General features: G+C 40.8%; 2 protein-coding genes across 2 annotated transcripts; both read left to right on the forward strand.

Annotated features, from left to right (window-relative positions):
• Positions 1-3267: 3267 nt before the first annotated feature.
• On the forward strand, positions 3268-7502 carry cnga2a (cyclic nucleotide gated channel subunit alpha 2a; the record flags this gene model as incomplete). The annotated part of the gene is made up of 10 exons (XM_082503356.1): positions 3268-3356; positions 3603-3713; positions 4047-4238; positions 4321-4431; positions 4605-4711; positions 4869-5356; positions 5448-5726; positions 5825-5923; positions 6817-7194; positions 7317-7502. The coding sequence occupies 10 exons, from the start codon at positions 3268-3270 to the stop codon at positions 7500-7502; spliced, it is 2040 nt and encodes a 679-aa protein (XP_082359482.1).
• A 1644-nt stretch (positions 7503-9146) lies between these two features.
• LOC309688168 (calnexin-like) lies at positions 9147-12705 on the forward strand. The gene is made up of 5 exons (XM_082503667.1): positions 9147-9206; positions 10918-10991; positions 11480-11599; positions 11694-11793; positions 12233-12705. The coding sequence occupies exons 2-5, from the start codon at positions 10920-10922 to the stop codon at positions 12313-12315; spliced, it is 375 nt and encodes a 124-aa protein (XP_082359793.1). The 5' UTR covers positions 9147-9206; positions 10918-10919; the 3' UTR covers positions 12316-12705.
• Positions 12706-13514: the final 809 nt, after the last annotated feature.

The following is a 13514-nucleotide window of genomic DNA, read 5'->3' on the forward strand; positions in this document are numbered from 1 at the left end:
TGACGTTGATCGTTATCTGAAGATGCATACACTGTGGTTATAAAGGGATGGACATGGTCAGCAACAGTACTCGGGTAGGCTGTGCGATTTATGCTCAATACTCCCAAAGTGTGCCAAGAAAGCATCAGCCCACACCGTTACACCACCACTACCTGCCAGAAGCACTGATAGAAGGCAGCATGAAGTTGCAGCAAATAAGCAGACTCATCAGAGCAGGCAACCCTTTTCCAATCTACTGTTGTCCAGTTTTGGTGAGCATGTGTGAAATGTGGCATCAATGTACAGTACTGTTTTTACCTGACAGGAGCGGCAGCTGGTGTGTATTGTGCTGCTGTCGCCCATCTGCTTACATTGTTGCCCATTCAGAGGTGCTCTTCTGCATGGCTTGGTTGTTTTTGAGTTACTGTTGCCCTCCTGTCAGCTTGAAGCAGACTGGCCGTCTCCTCTGACTGCTGGGATCCACAAGTTATTTTTGCCAGAAGAACTGCTGCACACTGCATATTTCCTCTTCTCTCTGTAAACACTAGAGAGGGTTGTGTGGGAAAATCCCAGCAGATCACAGACCAGCCTGTGTGATACCATCAACCACGCCACATTTAAAGTTGTTTAAATCACTTTTCTTCCTCATTCTGATGCTCAAACCGAACTTCAGTGTGTTTCCTGTACAATCATGCCAAAAATTCATTGGGTTGCTGCCCTGGGATTGGCTGATTAGATTCACATTAGTTGAGCAGTTGGTCCTAAGAAAGTGGCCATTTTACTTATGTTTATATTTAGGACTCAAGGACTAAAGAAGTTTATTGTCATTTCATATGGTGTTACCCAGCCTGAAACAAAATGCTGTTTCTCACCAGCCTCTACAGTGCAATAAGCAATACAGTTTAAAAGAATAAGTTTAAAAAAGAGCAGTAAAAAAAAGGCATAAATAGCATAAGATCTAAGTTCTAAAACAAACTCCAGTCACATGTCACATTCGTTTGGGTAGATAGCAGCAGTCCTTTCACAGAAGTCCTTTCACAGATTTAATATAATGATTACAAATGATTTCCATAAACTTTGCAGAAACTATCAGGACGCAGTTACGGCTGGCTTGTAAGGCTGGAACACAACAACCATTTACTCTCTAATGAAGGTCATAGTCATCAATCCATTCATCCATTCTGCTTATCCTTATCAGGATCACGGGGAGGCTCCTGAAGCTCATATATTACCCAATATTGAAAGCACAAAACCAAAAAGGAACAGCAACCTAACACAAAGGCCAGATTGCTGCTTTACGAGGGACCGTAAAGGAGCAGAAAGAGCCGAGGCAGAAGCCACTATACTATACTACATCTATCATCAGGGGGCGGGTCCTAGGCCTCAAAAACACAAATCACAGCCAAATGTATGCACAGACAAGCAAACAATAGCAGTGCTAGCGATCCATAACCTTGTTTTAACTAATTTTACATACAGCCTGCTTTGATCTGAAGTGGGCCGGACCAGTGAAAATCTTTCTGTCAGTGTGAAGACTTTTAGCTAAACACTTAATCCCTGAGATGTCTTAATATTGTTATTGTATATGTACAACAATTAGTAAATGCTTTTTAAAATAGAATAAAATTGTAGGTTATTATGTGGCAGGTAGTGGAAAAACTGTAACTTTTTCCATTGAATTGTTTATCTATCTATTTGGTGTAGTGTGAAAGTCTTTGTCAACAGGAAATCTGTCAAATTTATGAAAAAACAGTTTAAAGTTCAAAATCCATGCACTCCTTCACATTTTCCAAAGCCTTCGAGCTGCCCAGGTTGGAATTCTTCGCTGAGCTGATTCTGGTCCCCGGGCCTTATGTTTGATGCCCCTGAGAGTGTTAAATACAAGTTCAGAGTTATCTGAAGCAAAAAGGAGCTAAGCTGTGATTTACAGACAAAGCATTATGTTAAAATGTGTTAAGACACTGATGGGAACCGACATTATATTTGATTTGCTATTTTGCTAAAATGACAGGCAGAATCCATCAAGGGTTTAAGTGATGTTTTCAGTGGAGGCAGCGTGCACAGTAGCATGACCTAACATGGGTGGAATGCAGGTAGCATTAACTTTATTGAATATACAGCAAGGTGACTATCTCCAGGCTTAAAATGAGCAGGAGTTGTTTTTGTGAAACAAAGGCTTAAATATTTGCAGCTGTCCTGCAATATAAGAGGGAAAACTGGGATAGGTCAGTTGAGCTTCTGACAGGTTGTTAATGTGTCTGCAGTGCGGTGTATTTGTCATCACTGCAGCAGTGGAGCTGCTATCATGATTGAGAGGCAGCTGCTTCACTTTCTAAATGTGTGCTGGTAATAACTGAGCCAATTACACGTGACACTCGATCCCAGAAATGACTTTTACCCTGTAAGGCACTCGTGTTTTCTGTCATTTTGAACAGACATGTCAACATCCCGTCACAACCAATCAAAACACATGGTGAAAACACGTTTTTGGATAGATGGGTATATTTTTGTGTTGTTTTGTAATCCATCTGAACAGAGCTGAAATAGTGCAGGTGCACTCACAAAAATCTCTCTCAGTAATCAGCAGAATACACACACACATGCACAAAGACACATTTCCAGATCAGAGGCCACTTCAAACGAGATTCTTGAATTCAGATGAGCATGCTGGTGAAAAGAAACACACACATATATGCACGTACACACACAATTTGCAATTTAAACGATGCTTTTTTCCCCCCGAGTACCACGTGATTGTTCCTTTTATCGGTTACATTTGTTCACTCCATCCACCGTGTTATGTGTGTATTGCACTCGAGTCTGTTCATCGTGTCTTATAGCCTGTAAAAGACGTTGAGTTTTGTTTTGTGTTTTTTGAAAGAAATAATACTTTGGCGAGATGCACAGGATCTGAGCTGATGGACTGACCACCTGAACGCTGGAGCATCAGAACAGTTACCAGGTTTGCTGAATGGATCACTTTTGCATTTCTGTCTCTCCCTCTTATGATCTGTTGTCATAACTACTGTACAGCTTGTTGCTATGTCATCTGGTTTCTGTGGTGATGCTCGACAAAGGATGACCTCGTACTAGATGACCTTCCATATAAGTGCGATATGTGGGTGTGAGTGTGCACGCGTGAGTGTGTGTTCTGACACATATTCTGACGGTGCTTGGGATCTTGGGTTGGGTACAGTCGACCTGGCTCCATGTGTGTGTTTTGTTGTGTTCTTTTCGCAGTGAACAAAATGAAAATGACTTGAGTGTTGCTGTGTTTGCGTCTGTAGGATGACGGGTCTGGTTCAGGATTCTCACAGGCTGTCTGTGAAAACATGGACAGAGGAGGAGAGTGACCGAGCTGAGAGCACACTTAGCAGGTACACACACACACACACACACACACACACACACACACACACAGGTACAGGTATTGTTACAGTTTAGTTGATGCTTAAATCCGTATTCTTTCTCATGGCCAGCAGGGGGCGACAACCGTGATAGCAAAATTAGTCCAAGTGGACAGAAGGATAATCACTAGTTTCAAGTTGTTGAAAGCTCTACACACTGTTTGCTGAGTTACATGGTTTGTGTGTTATGTGTTTTGTATGTGCATGAATACACAGAGGACAGTCAATATGTGACGACACTTCTTCAGAGCTACAGCAAATGGCAGCCATTGACAGGAGAGATGCTGGTTCCCAGAATTCCTTTCGGGCCCGAGGGGCTCTGTCCAGGTATGATAGCTGATTTTCAGATGATAATGGAGTAAAACAGTACAAGAGTGAATGTTTTAGCTGGATACAACCACAATAACAAAACAACAATACAACCTTGGTCAGAGGGCCCGGTGGCGCCAGTGTCCGGCAGCCTCGCCTCTGTCAGTGCGCCCCAGGGCAGCTGTGGCTACAATGTAGCTTGCCATCACCAGTGTGTAAATGTGTGTGTGAATGGGTGAATGACTGAATGTAGTGTGAAGCGCTTTGGGGTCCTTAGGGACTAGAAAGGCGCTATACAAATGCAGGCCATTTACCATTTTACCATAACATTTTCTGCCCGTTTGTCTTCAGGATAGTCAGTATGGTGATGACCCTGAGAGAATGGGCGCAGAAGAGTTTGGCTGAAGAGACGGAGCGACCGGATTCTTTCCTGGAGCGGTTCAGAGGCCCTGCTAACATGGACATACAGGCGCCGCCCAGCAGGTTCAGCCACAGCCGTACCGGCTCAGATGCAGATCACGAAATCAGACGCTCCAGACGCACGTGAGGAAACTACAGCTAACATGCAAACAGTGTGAAACTTCAGTTGATGCTTACTGTCTGTGTTTTGGGTTCTCTCTGTCAGGAGAAAAAAGTGTAATATTGTGGTTTTATCTCCATCTGATGACGCGTACTATTACTGGCTGATGGTGATTGGTGCTGCAGCCTTTTACAACTGGACCCTGCTAGTTGTCAGGTAGGGAGCTGACATTGACATAGCTTCCGCTAATACAAACGGTCAAACTCCCTCTCAGAAGCAGATTCCTGTTTGTGTTATTACTCTTACTAACACGTCTCTGGGGCAATGACATGTGTCTGGAATAGCAGATTGATATCATTTTTGTCACTTTGCTGTTTGTATTTCTTTAGGGCTTGTTTCGATGAACTCCAGATGAGAAATGTGCTCATCTGGCAAGTGCTGGACTACACCTGTGATGGAGTCTATATCCTGGATATTGCTGTTCGGCTTCACACAGGTACTCTGATAAGTTTCCATCATGAAACAGACAAGAAACTACTGAACATGAAATATTATGACACTGACCTCTTTTTTGTTCCTGATGGAATCTTAATTCAGGTTTCTAAAAATCCCAGAAGTGGGACATTGTATTTACATTTATTATGTACATCAAGGTTTCTTGGATCAAGGCTTGATGATCAAAGATGTGCGCCGTCTGAGAGAAACCTACATTCGAACGTTACAGTGTCAGTTTGACATCTGCTCCATTCTTCCAACTGACCTCTTGTACCTGATTGTTGGAATCGGCTACACTCCGCTTCTTCGATTCAACAGACTGCTGCGCCTGCCCCGTCTCTTTGAGTTCTTTGAGCGTACAGAAACACGAACGGGTTACCCCAATGCTTTCCGCATCTGTAAACTGATTCTGTACATCCTGGTCATAATCCATTGGAATGCCTGCGGATACTACAGCTTCTCCAAAATCCTGGGACTGGGCTCTGACTCATGGGTTTATCCCAATGCGTCTGACCCTGAGTTCGGCACCTTGTCACGAAGTTATATATACTGCCTATACTGGTCGACCATGACGCTGACCACTATAGGAGAAACTCCTCCACCCGTTAGAGATGAAGAATATCTGTTCCTGATATTTGACTTTCTGGTAGGTTTATAGCTTACTCAAACCCTATACAAAAGGTGTATACTAGTTTTTCCAGTCTGCTAAAACAATTACTACTGGTATTTCTCTCCAGGTTGGTGTTCTGATATTTGCCTCCATTGTGGGTAATGTTGGATCCATGATTTCTAATATGAATGCAACAAGAGCAACCTTTCAAACACGTGTAGATGGACTCAAACACTACATGCACTTCAGACATGTCAGCAAGGTGCTGGAGCAGCGTGTCATCCGCTGGTTTGACTACCTTTGGACCAATCAGAAGACAATTGATGAACAAGAAGTCCTCAAGAGTCTGCCTAATAAACTGAGAGCTGAGATAGCTATCAATGTTCACCTGGACACACTTAAGAAGGTAAAGACCCATATCTTACCCTTTTACCTCACTTGGCAAAACTAGTCAAACGATCTGAAGTTCCTAAATGTTGCTTTTGTGTCTGTTTTTGGACCTAGGTGCGTATCTTCCAGGACTGTGAGGCAGGCCTCCTTGTAGAATTGGTGTTAAAACTCCGACCGCAAGTTTTCAGTCCTGGAGACTACATCTGTAGAAAGGTATCACGTTTACTGGTTTACCTAACTGTATATATGCAATAGATAGAAGGGCTGTACAACGTCACTGTCCAACAATTCTGCTAAAATTTACAAAGCACATACACAAAAATAAATTCATTAAATCTTTCTTCGACTTTCTTACGCCTTCTCCTAAACTGTTTGGTGACTGGACCTCTGAGGCAGATGAGACTTCCCTCAAATTCCTTGAGGCTCTGGATGTGGTGGGGCTGTCCTGGTTGACATGCCTTTGAAAGTTCGCGTGCCTTTGGATAAAAGAAATGGGGGCTGGTTTCCCTTCAACTTCACTTGGATCCCAGCCTCCCTAGCAAGGTCTATGCCAGGGTGCTGGAGAGGGAAGCCCACTTTTTAGTCAAACCTCAAATCCAGAAGCAACAATGTGGTTTTCTTTCTGGTTGTTAAATCCTGGACGAGTTCTTTTCCCTCATAGATATTTGAGGGTGCATCGGAGTTTGCCTAGCCAGTCTAGATGCGTTTGTGGTCTTGGAGAAGGCATTCAACCATGAACCAGTGTCCTGAGGAGGATGTTTGGAAGAAAGGGGGATAGGACCTGTTGTTACAAGCTATTGGATCAAACACAGAATTTGCTTGTGCATGCATGAATCCAGGGCTGTACATGCATGTGCATTCTTGTACAAGCAAAGCATTACAACACTTGTAAAAAAAACAACCCCCCCCCCCCCCCCCCCCGAAAAAAAAGCTCCATATCATTGCCAATAGCCAGAAACTTCATAGGCACATGTACTTCTTGGTAGCTGAAGCTAGTAACATACCTAGCAATACCCGGTTATCAAGATAGTTGTCATAATTCTCTTTATACAGTGTTGCTGTTAAAAATGCTAATGTATATTTTTTGTCTGTCTTTTTTATCCAAGGGAGATGTGGGTAAAGAGATGTACATAATTAAAGAGGGCCGCCTGGCAGTGGTTGGGGAGGATGGCGTCACACAGTTAGCTGTTCTGACCGCAGGAAGTTGCTTTGGTGAAATCAGCATCCTAAACATCAGTGGCAGCAAGATGGGGAATAGACGCACGGCTAATATTAGGAGCCTTGGATATTCTGACCTGTTCTGCCTTTCCAAACAAGACCTGATGGATGCGCTACAGGAGTTTCCCCATGCCAGGGCACAGCTGGAGCAGAGGGGGCGGGACATCCTGATGAAGGAGGGACTTCTGGAGGAACTGAATGTGTCTGCAGGGGAGGAGTTGGAGACGAAGGTGGAGAGGCTAGAAACCAGTCTTGATCGGTTGCAGGTCAGTACTGTTATGCTGAATATTGTAGCTGGTGGTCTTGTTTCTCATAACACAGTTTCTTGCATTATGGCTCTTTGTTTTTGAAAAATTAGAATGACTAATAACATTGATGTTACTTTCAGACGTGTTTGGCCCGTCTGCAGAGTGAATTCAACTCATCCCAGCTTCGACTGAAACAGCGAATAACGGCCCTGGAAAGCAACATCCCCACAGCAGCAACTGGCAGCGGCTTCCTGTCAGATGCTGACGGCAATGAGAGTATTTCTGGTGGTGACAGTGTGCGAAGTGAAATTACCTTCCGATTTTAAATAATGTCTTAAATTAGTTTTCCTGAAATATTTAGCATAATTTCTTCTTAGAAGTTTCTTTTAGTTTGAAGCTTTCTTAATACCACTGAACAGTTGCTCACACCTTTATGATTAAATATATAGATAAAATTGCCAGTATACAGTAGAGTAATGCAATAAATATACAATGCTTGAGAGAGAGAGAACCTAAAGACGAAAAATACAGCTGACTTATGTCCTAATTATGTCTTAATCTACTATTTGGCATGCATTAAAGGTACAGTATGTAAAATCTCACCACTACACGTCAGCAGATTGCGATGTGAGAATGTAATCAAATTGTTTATCAGAGGGAAAGTGGGATTTTTAGGACACTTAAGCCTCACATTAGCTGGTATAATGTTAGCTTATGTTTTGTTGTTGTTGCATTTTTTAGTGGCTTTTTGTTAGCTGTCTGAAAACAGCAGGTTTGCATGCCTAACCTGCTGACACTAGCTAACTGTGACAGTAATGAAAATGTTTAAGCCCTAAATTCATTTAAGGACATGAGGCTTGAGGCGAGGAGGAAGAAAATGAGGTGCAAATGAGGAAGGAGAGTGGGCAAGGGTGTAGGAGGTGAATGGAGGCATAATGAGAATGAGAACAATTTTGCCACTGATTTCTAGCCACATACATAAAAAGACGATTACAGCGATGTCCACTTTGGCCACTGTATTTAAGATTTGTGTGACAAAAAGGCAGCTTCCACAAAGCCACTTTGTATTTTTCATGGATTAATTATGAGTTTATGAGAATGGACCAGTTTGTTGGTAGACTTAATTCAGCTATAAGTACAATAGTAGTTTTATGTTAAATAACTTTAAAAAAAATACTTACTATACCATCAAATCATCTTAAACGTAATCACATAAGTGTGAAGGTTTTTCTGGTCATGTGGTTGGTTTGGTTTGTCTTTGTTAGTATGCCTGTTAGCAGGATTTTTCCCATGGAGCTTTTATCAGTGGTGGGCCTTGCTCCAACTTAGAAATGATTAACTTAATCATCTGAAAAAATCCTCTTGTTCTCAAGAAATAATAATACATTTGGATCAGATATCCTGGGGATTCAGTTCATGGTGTGGAGGGACTTTCAGCCCTGTAAATGATTTCAGACTGGGTCCCTCTTATCTACATTATGCTATCATACAGTGTGCATTTTTAGTTTATGAGGACTCCTGCTGTTCAAAGTGTTCCACTGATCACATTTTCTGTCACAGCCCATTTCCTTTCATTTCATTTCATCCGCTCTAATTAAAGAGATTAATACAGAGCATGTCTTTCATCCTTCTGTCTAAGTGATCACAGATAAAACAGCATGAGTCATTTTATTATTTTCAGTGTTTTTAGCATGCAGTTTAGTCTATTTCTCAGAAACTCTGAAAAAGTATGAACAATTTTGTTATTAAACGGTATATTTTTAACACAAATACTGAACATTTATTAACAATAAATTACATCATTTGAATGCATTCTTTTATACTGTGTGTGTGTGTGTGTGTGTGTGTGTGTGTGTGTGTGTGTGTGTGTGTGTGTGTGCGTGCAAGTTAATAACGGTGTCATACCCATTATAACATGGTAACTGTATAACTGCAGTCATGTCAGCAACTGATTTTAGAGCAAAGTCCAACACTACATAGCTGTGAGATTTCAGGAAGTGAAATGGGGAAAAATCACTGTTGAAAAGCAGGTAAAAAAAACCTATTTAAAAACAATTTATTTGCCTCGTTGTTCTTTTATTTTCGCCCTTCACTGTTAATCTTTATCTCTCTTGTCGCTGCGTTTCTCTCTCGCTTGCATTTGACTTCATCTTCTTGTTTTCCTCTGCTTTAGTTGCACTTTTTTCTTCCTGCCTCTGATCATTGTAGTCACAGAACAAATAAATAACGAATGATTATGATTGAAATCACATTTTTTCTTCCTTCAGAATCTTTGAACGTGGTCTTAACCAAGTATGCTTAGGTCATGCATGTGTATACAGTAACACCTGTAGACAGTATGAGTATTGCTGAAAATGTGTTAATACATAGTGTTTCTGACTCATGTCAAAAACTGTTTAGTTCAGTACAATTCACAGTTTTCTGTTGTGTTTTATTATTTATTAAGATTAAAAGACTGAAACACCCCATATTCAGATGATTTCTTACGGGACTAAAATTAAAGTCTTCCTCAATGAACACATTCATCCAAGGGCGATTAGGGATGAAGGACCAGAGCATCTCCAAAACTGTGACTCTTGTGGGGTGTTCACGGTCTGCAGTGGTCAGTATCTACCAAAACTGGGCCAAACAAGGAAAGACTGTGACCCAGTGACAGGATCATGCAAAGGCTGGCCCATGTGGTCCAATCCAACAGACGAGTTGCTGTAGCTCAAATTGCCAAAAATCGTGATCCTGGTTCTGGTATAAAGGTGTCAGAATGCACAGAGCGTCGTAGAGTATAGGGCTGCATAGCTGCAGACCAGTCAGGGCGCCCATGCTGACCCCGTCCACTGCTGAAAGCACCAACAATGAACATGAGAGCATCAGAACTGGACCATGGAGCATTGGAAGAAGGTGACCTGGTCTTCATTTGGATGGTTGGATTTGTTTGCAGCACTTACCTGAAGAAGGCAATCCAGCGTAGGCAGTGTGATGCTTTGGGCAATGTTCGGATGGGAAACTTTGGGTCCTGCCATCCATGTGGATGTTACTTTGACACATACCATCTACACGCTTTCATGGAAACAGTACGCCCTCATGGCTGTGGCCACTATCACAAAGCAAAAATGGTTGAGGAATGGTTTGAGGAGCACTGTGCATTGACTTGGGCTCCATCTTCCCCAGTTTTAATCCAGTTTAATCATCTGTGGGATGTGCTGGTCAAACAAGAACAATTCATGGAGGCCCCACTTTGTATAACTTACAAGACTTCAAGGATCTGTTGCTTACATCTTGGTGCCAGATACCACAGCACACCTTCAATGGTCCATACCTCAACCATTTAGGCCTGTTGTGGTAGCATAAGGGGAACCAACAGAAAATTAGACAGGTAGTCAAACTGTTACATCAGAATATTTAAAAGAAGGTGGGTGGGTGTGGGACAGCTCTGTGAACATACTGGGAACTATGCCAATTATAGAGAATCATCTAGAATCATCTATACTTGAAGATGCCATTGTTGCCAAAAGTTGTTTTTAACTATAAGGTCTGTACTATATATAACAAATGGAATATTTTAATCTTTATTATGAACAAACTGATAAAGGACTACAAAATCTATTTGGCTATGATTGTTGTGGATAGATTGATCAGAGAAAATGAACTGAATTATTTTAAAAGGTTTGGAGCATATAAAAAAAGAGTCTAAAGACATTCAGATCTCATTGCATGCGTGTGTGTACACCTGTACTTGTATTTTAGGGATGGACACCAGCTTTCTGGTGCTGTGCATGATGCTGGCAGCAGATGTGACACCAGCTTCTGCTACAGCAAATGTAAGAGTTTTACTGCATTTATTCTTTTTTTGTATTCACTAAAGATTGTATACAGATTGTATACAGTGTAATATTGTGAAAAAAATGTTTTTTTACTATTATACTTTTTCTTTTCTTATCTTTAAGGCATGCCTAAAAAAGAACATATAGAAATCTGCCACTATAGATGCGGGTTGATATAACAGACTAATAGTTTTGCTCTGCAGTCCATGCACCTAGATTACTTACACACCACCTAGTGGTCAGATGTAGAAATGCATGGCATAGAAATGAGTCAGTCATGTTTCCTGCTGATTTTATGACCCCGAATAATGGTCTTGGTCACATTTTTTTTTAAATCCAGTACTTTTGTTTGTTACTTGCCTTCTTCTAATTTTTTGGCATTTTACATTCATGTGATCATTTTACAAGCTGTTTTGATCTTTTATCCATCATTATATGCAGTTACTTTATTTATCTAATGACATATTTGTTTATGTGCGCTCTAGCCAAGCATCATAGAGACCCTCATTCTGGCCACTTTCCAGCGTCCCTGGCTCTGGGGTCTCTATGTCTTTGTTGTTGGACTCCCCATCGTTCTCTTCATAAGCTTCATGTGGCCAGACAAGGTACATTATACTTAAGAGTAGTTTGGTCTTCCAGAGAAATACGACAGCTCCAAAAAAACCTAAATCTTTAACTGTGTGGTGTGCTTGCTTACAGAGGTTTGGTCCCCCTGATCAACCATATTACTATAAGAAGAGTGATGAGGATCAATCAGATGACCTTGAGCTCTCACCACCAAGGAAATCGATAGAAAAAGGTAATTTATTATTATTATTATTATTATTATTATTATTATTATTACATGAATGCAACAGAAGTAGTCTATTTCTACAACATGAAATTTAAGATATGTAATGAAGAAATAAGTAAAGCGTTATCTGAGCTCTTAGGCAAAGATCTTGTGACATTAATTACACAGTGTTTGGAAATAGCTAGCTTATATTTTCTTAAAATTAATTCAACAGCCCTTTAAGTTCCTTTGCATCATATTAATTGGGCAAAATTATATATATATATAATTATATACAATTTCCTATTTGTTTTTTATTGGAACCAGACAGTGATTATCTAATTTAGCTAGTTTATAACAATTTTTTGTTTTTTTGACAAAGTCTAAGTAGGATTGTTACTAAACCTGCGGCCGGCCATGGAAACTGTTGATGAAACTTTTTGTCTGTTTCTGTATGTGTATCTAGATTCATGCACCAGAGCAAGAACCTCAGAACAGGAAACCCAACAAACTCACAAGAACCTGCTGAGAAGAAAGGCTAAGGAATGAATGGCATCCCCTTACTTAGGCAAACTAAAAAAATGAATATAACCAATGTATTCGTATTTAGTTGCACATATATGGGTCCTATCATCACCCCACAAAACTGCTCAGGAATTATACAGAGGAACACGAAAGCTAACCTGACACCCCCTCCCACCAACTCACTACATCTGCAGGATATGCTGCAACAAGCTTGATTCACAGAGGCCGAAACCCACAGTTAACTGGACATAACATATGCCGTGTGTTGGGAAATGACACATTACTGCAGTAACTAAGTACTTCTATATATCAGTTCCTCTTGCCTGCTGTGTACATAACTGGTTCCACCAAAAAGTATACCTGTTTTTGAAGCTATGAACTTGAGTCATAAAAACTAATAAAAATTTAAGATCACACCAGAGGATTTTTTTTTAATGTTCATCTTCTACAGTCTTTGCTTGATTCCTGTTTTGGCTGTTACAATTGAACTGTACACTGGCATTAGAGGAAATAATTGCGTTCTTGCTAGAAAATAAGTGAGAATAAATGTCAGTCTGTCCATTAGCCAGTTTAGCTTAGCACAAAGGCTAACTTCTCTATCCAAATGCTGCAACATTTTCTAAGAAACATATTTAAGATTACTACCTGTTATGAAGTTTACTTTTACTTGTGAGTAAAAAATGAGAACATCTGTTTGTCACAACAGCTGTACAGATTCTCAGTTGATATCGTGCACACATTGCTTGAGAGTTGCTTGTGATACAGCCACCAGTAATGAGGGAAAAATCTATTCTCCAGTTAGAAGCTGAGTGTTTCTTTGCTGTGACTAGGTGAAATCAGATGCAAGAGTGTGCTACATCCAAGGCCTGTTTATGATTGCCTTGGCCACTAGCTGATTGCTGTGGTTGCCTGTAGTTTGCATGGAAGATACAAACTCTTCTGCAAACACTTGCTAACGACTATTTGAGTAGAAACATTATAGGATGAACTGGAAATGGTGAACATTCACCCTCAAAGTAAAAGTTGCACTTCATTGCTACAGCAACATATTTCAAAAAGTGTAATGTTTTCATTGAAGGCTAATGTTCTCCTCTTCTGGTTTTGTGTTTTATTACCACCTGGAGTGTAGTTGGACAGTTTTTACAGATGAGCTGGTGTGTTCTGTGTAAAGTACAGGCAACCGCGGCAATCTGCAAGCAACCAAAGCAAAAGAGATGGTTTTT

This window comes from Aulonocara stuartgranti (assembly GCF_965226115.1).
Source record: "Aulonocara stuartgranti genome assembly, chromosome: 2".
NCBI classification, from domain to species: domain Eukaryota; kingdom Metazoa; phylum Chordata; class Actinopteri; order Cichliformes; family Cichlidae; genus Aulonocara; species Aulonocara stuartgranti.

Bases quoted from the DNA above. Each gene is read 5' to 3' on its own strand.
- LOC309688168 (XM_082503667.1), top strand. From the start codon at position 10,920: ATGGACACCAGCTTTCTGGTGCTGTGCATGATGCTGGCAGCAGATGTG. The intron at 10,992-11,479 runs GTAAGAGTTTTA...TGTGCGCTCTAG, and splicing joins CAGCTTCTGCTACAGCAAAT to CCAAGCATCATAGAGACCCT. The intron at 11,600-11,693 runs GTACATTATACT...GCTTGCTTACAG, and splicing joins GCTTCATGTGGCCAGACAAG to AGGTTTGGTCCCCCTGATCA.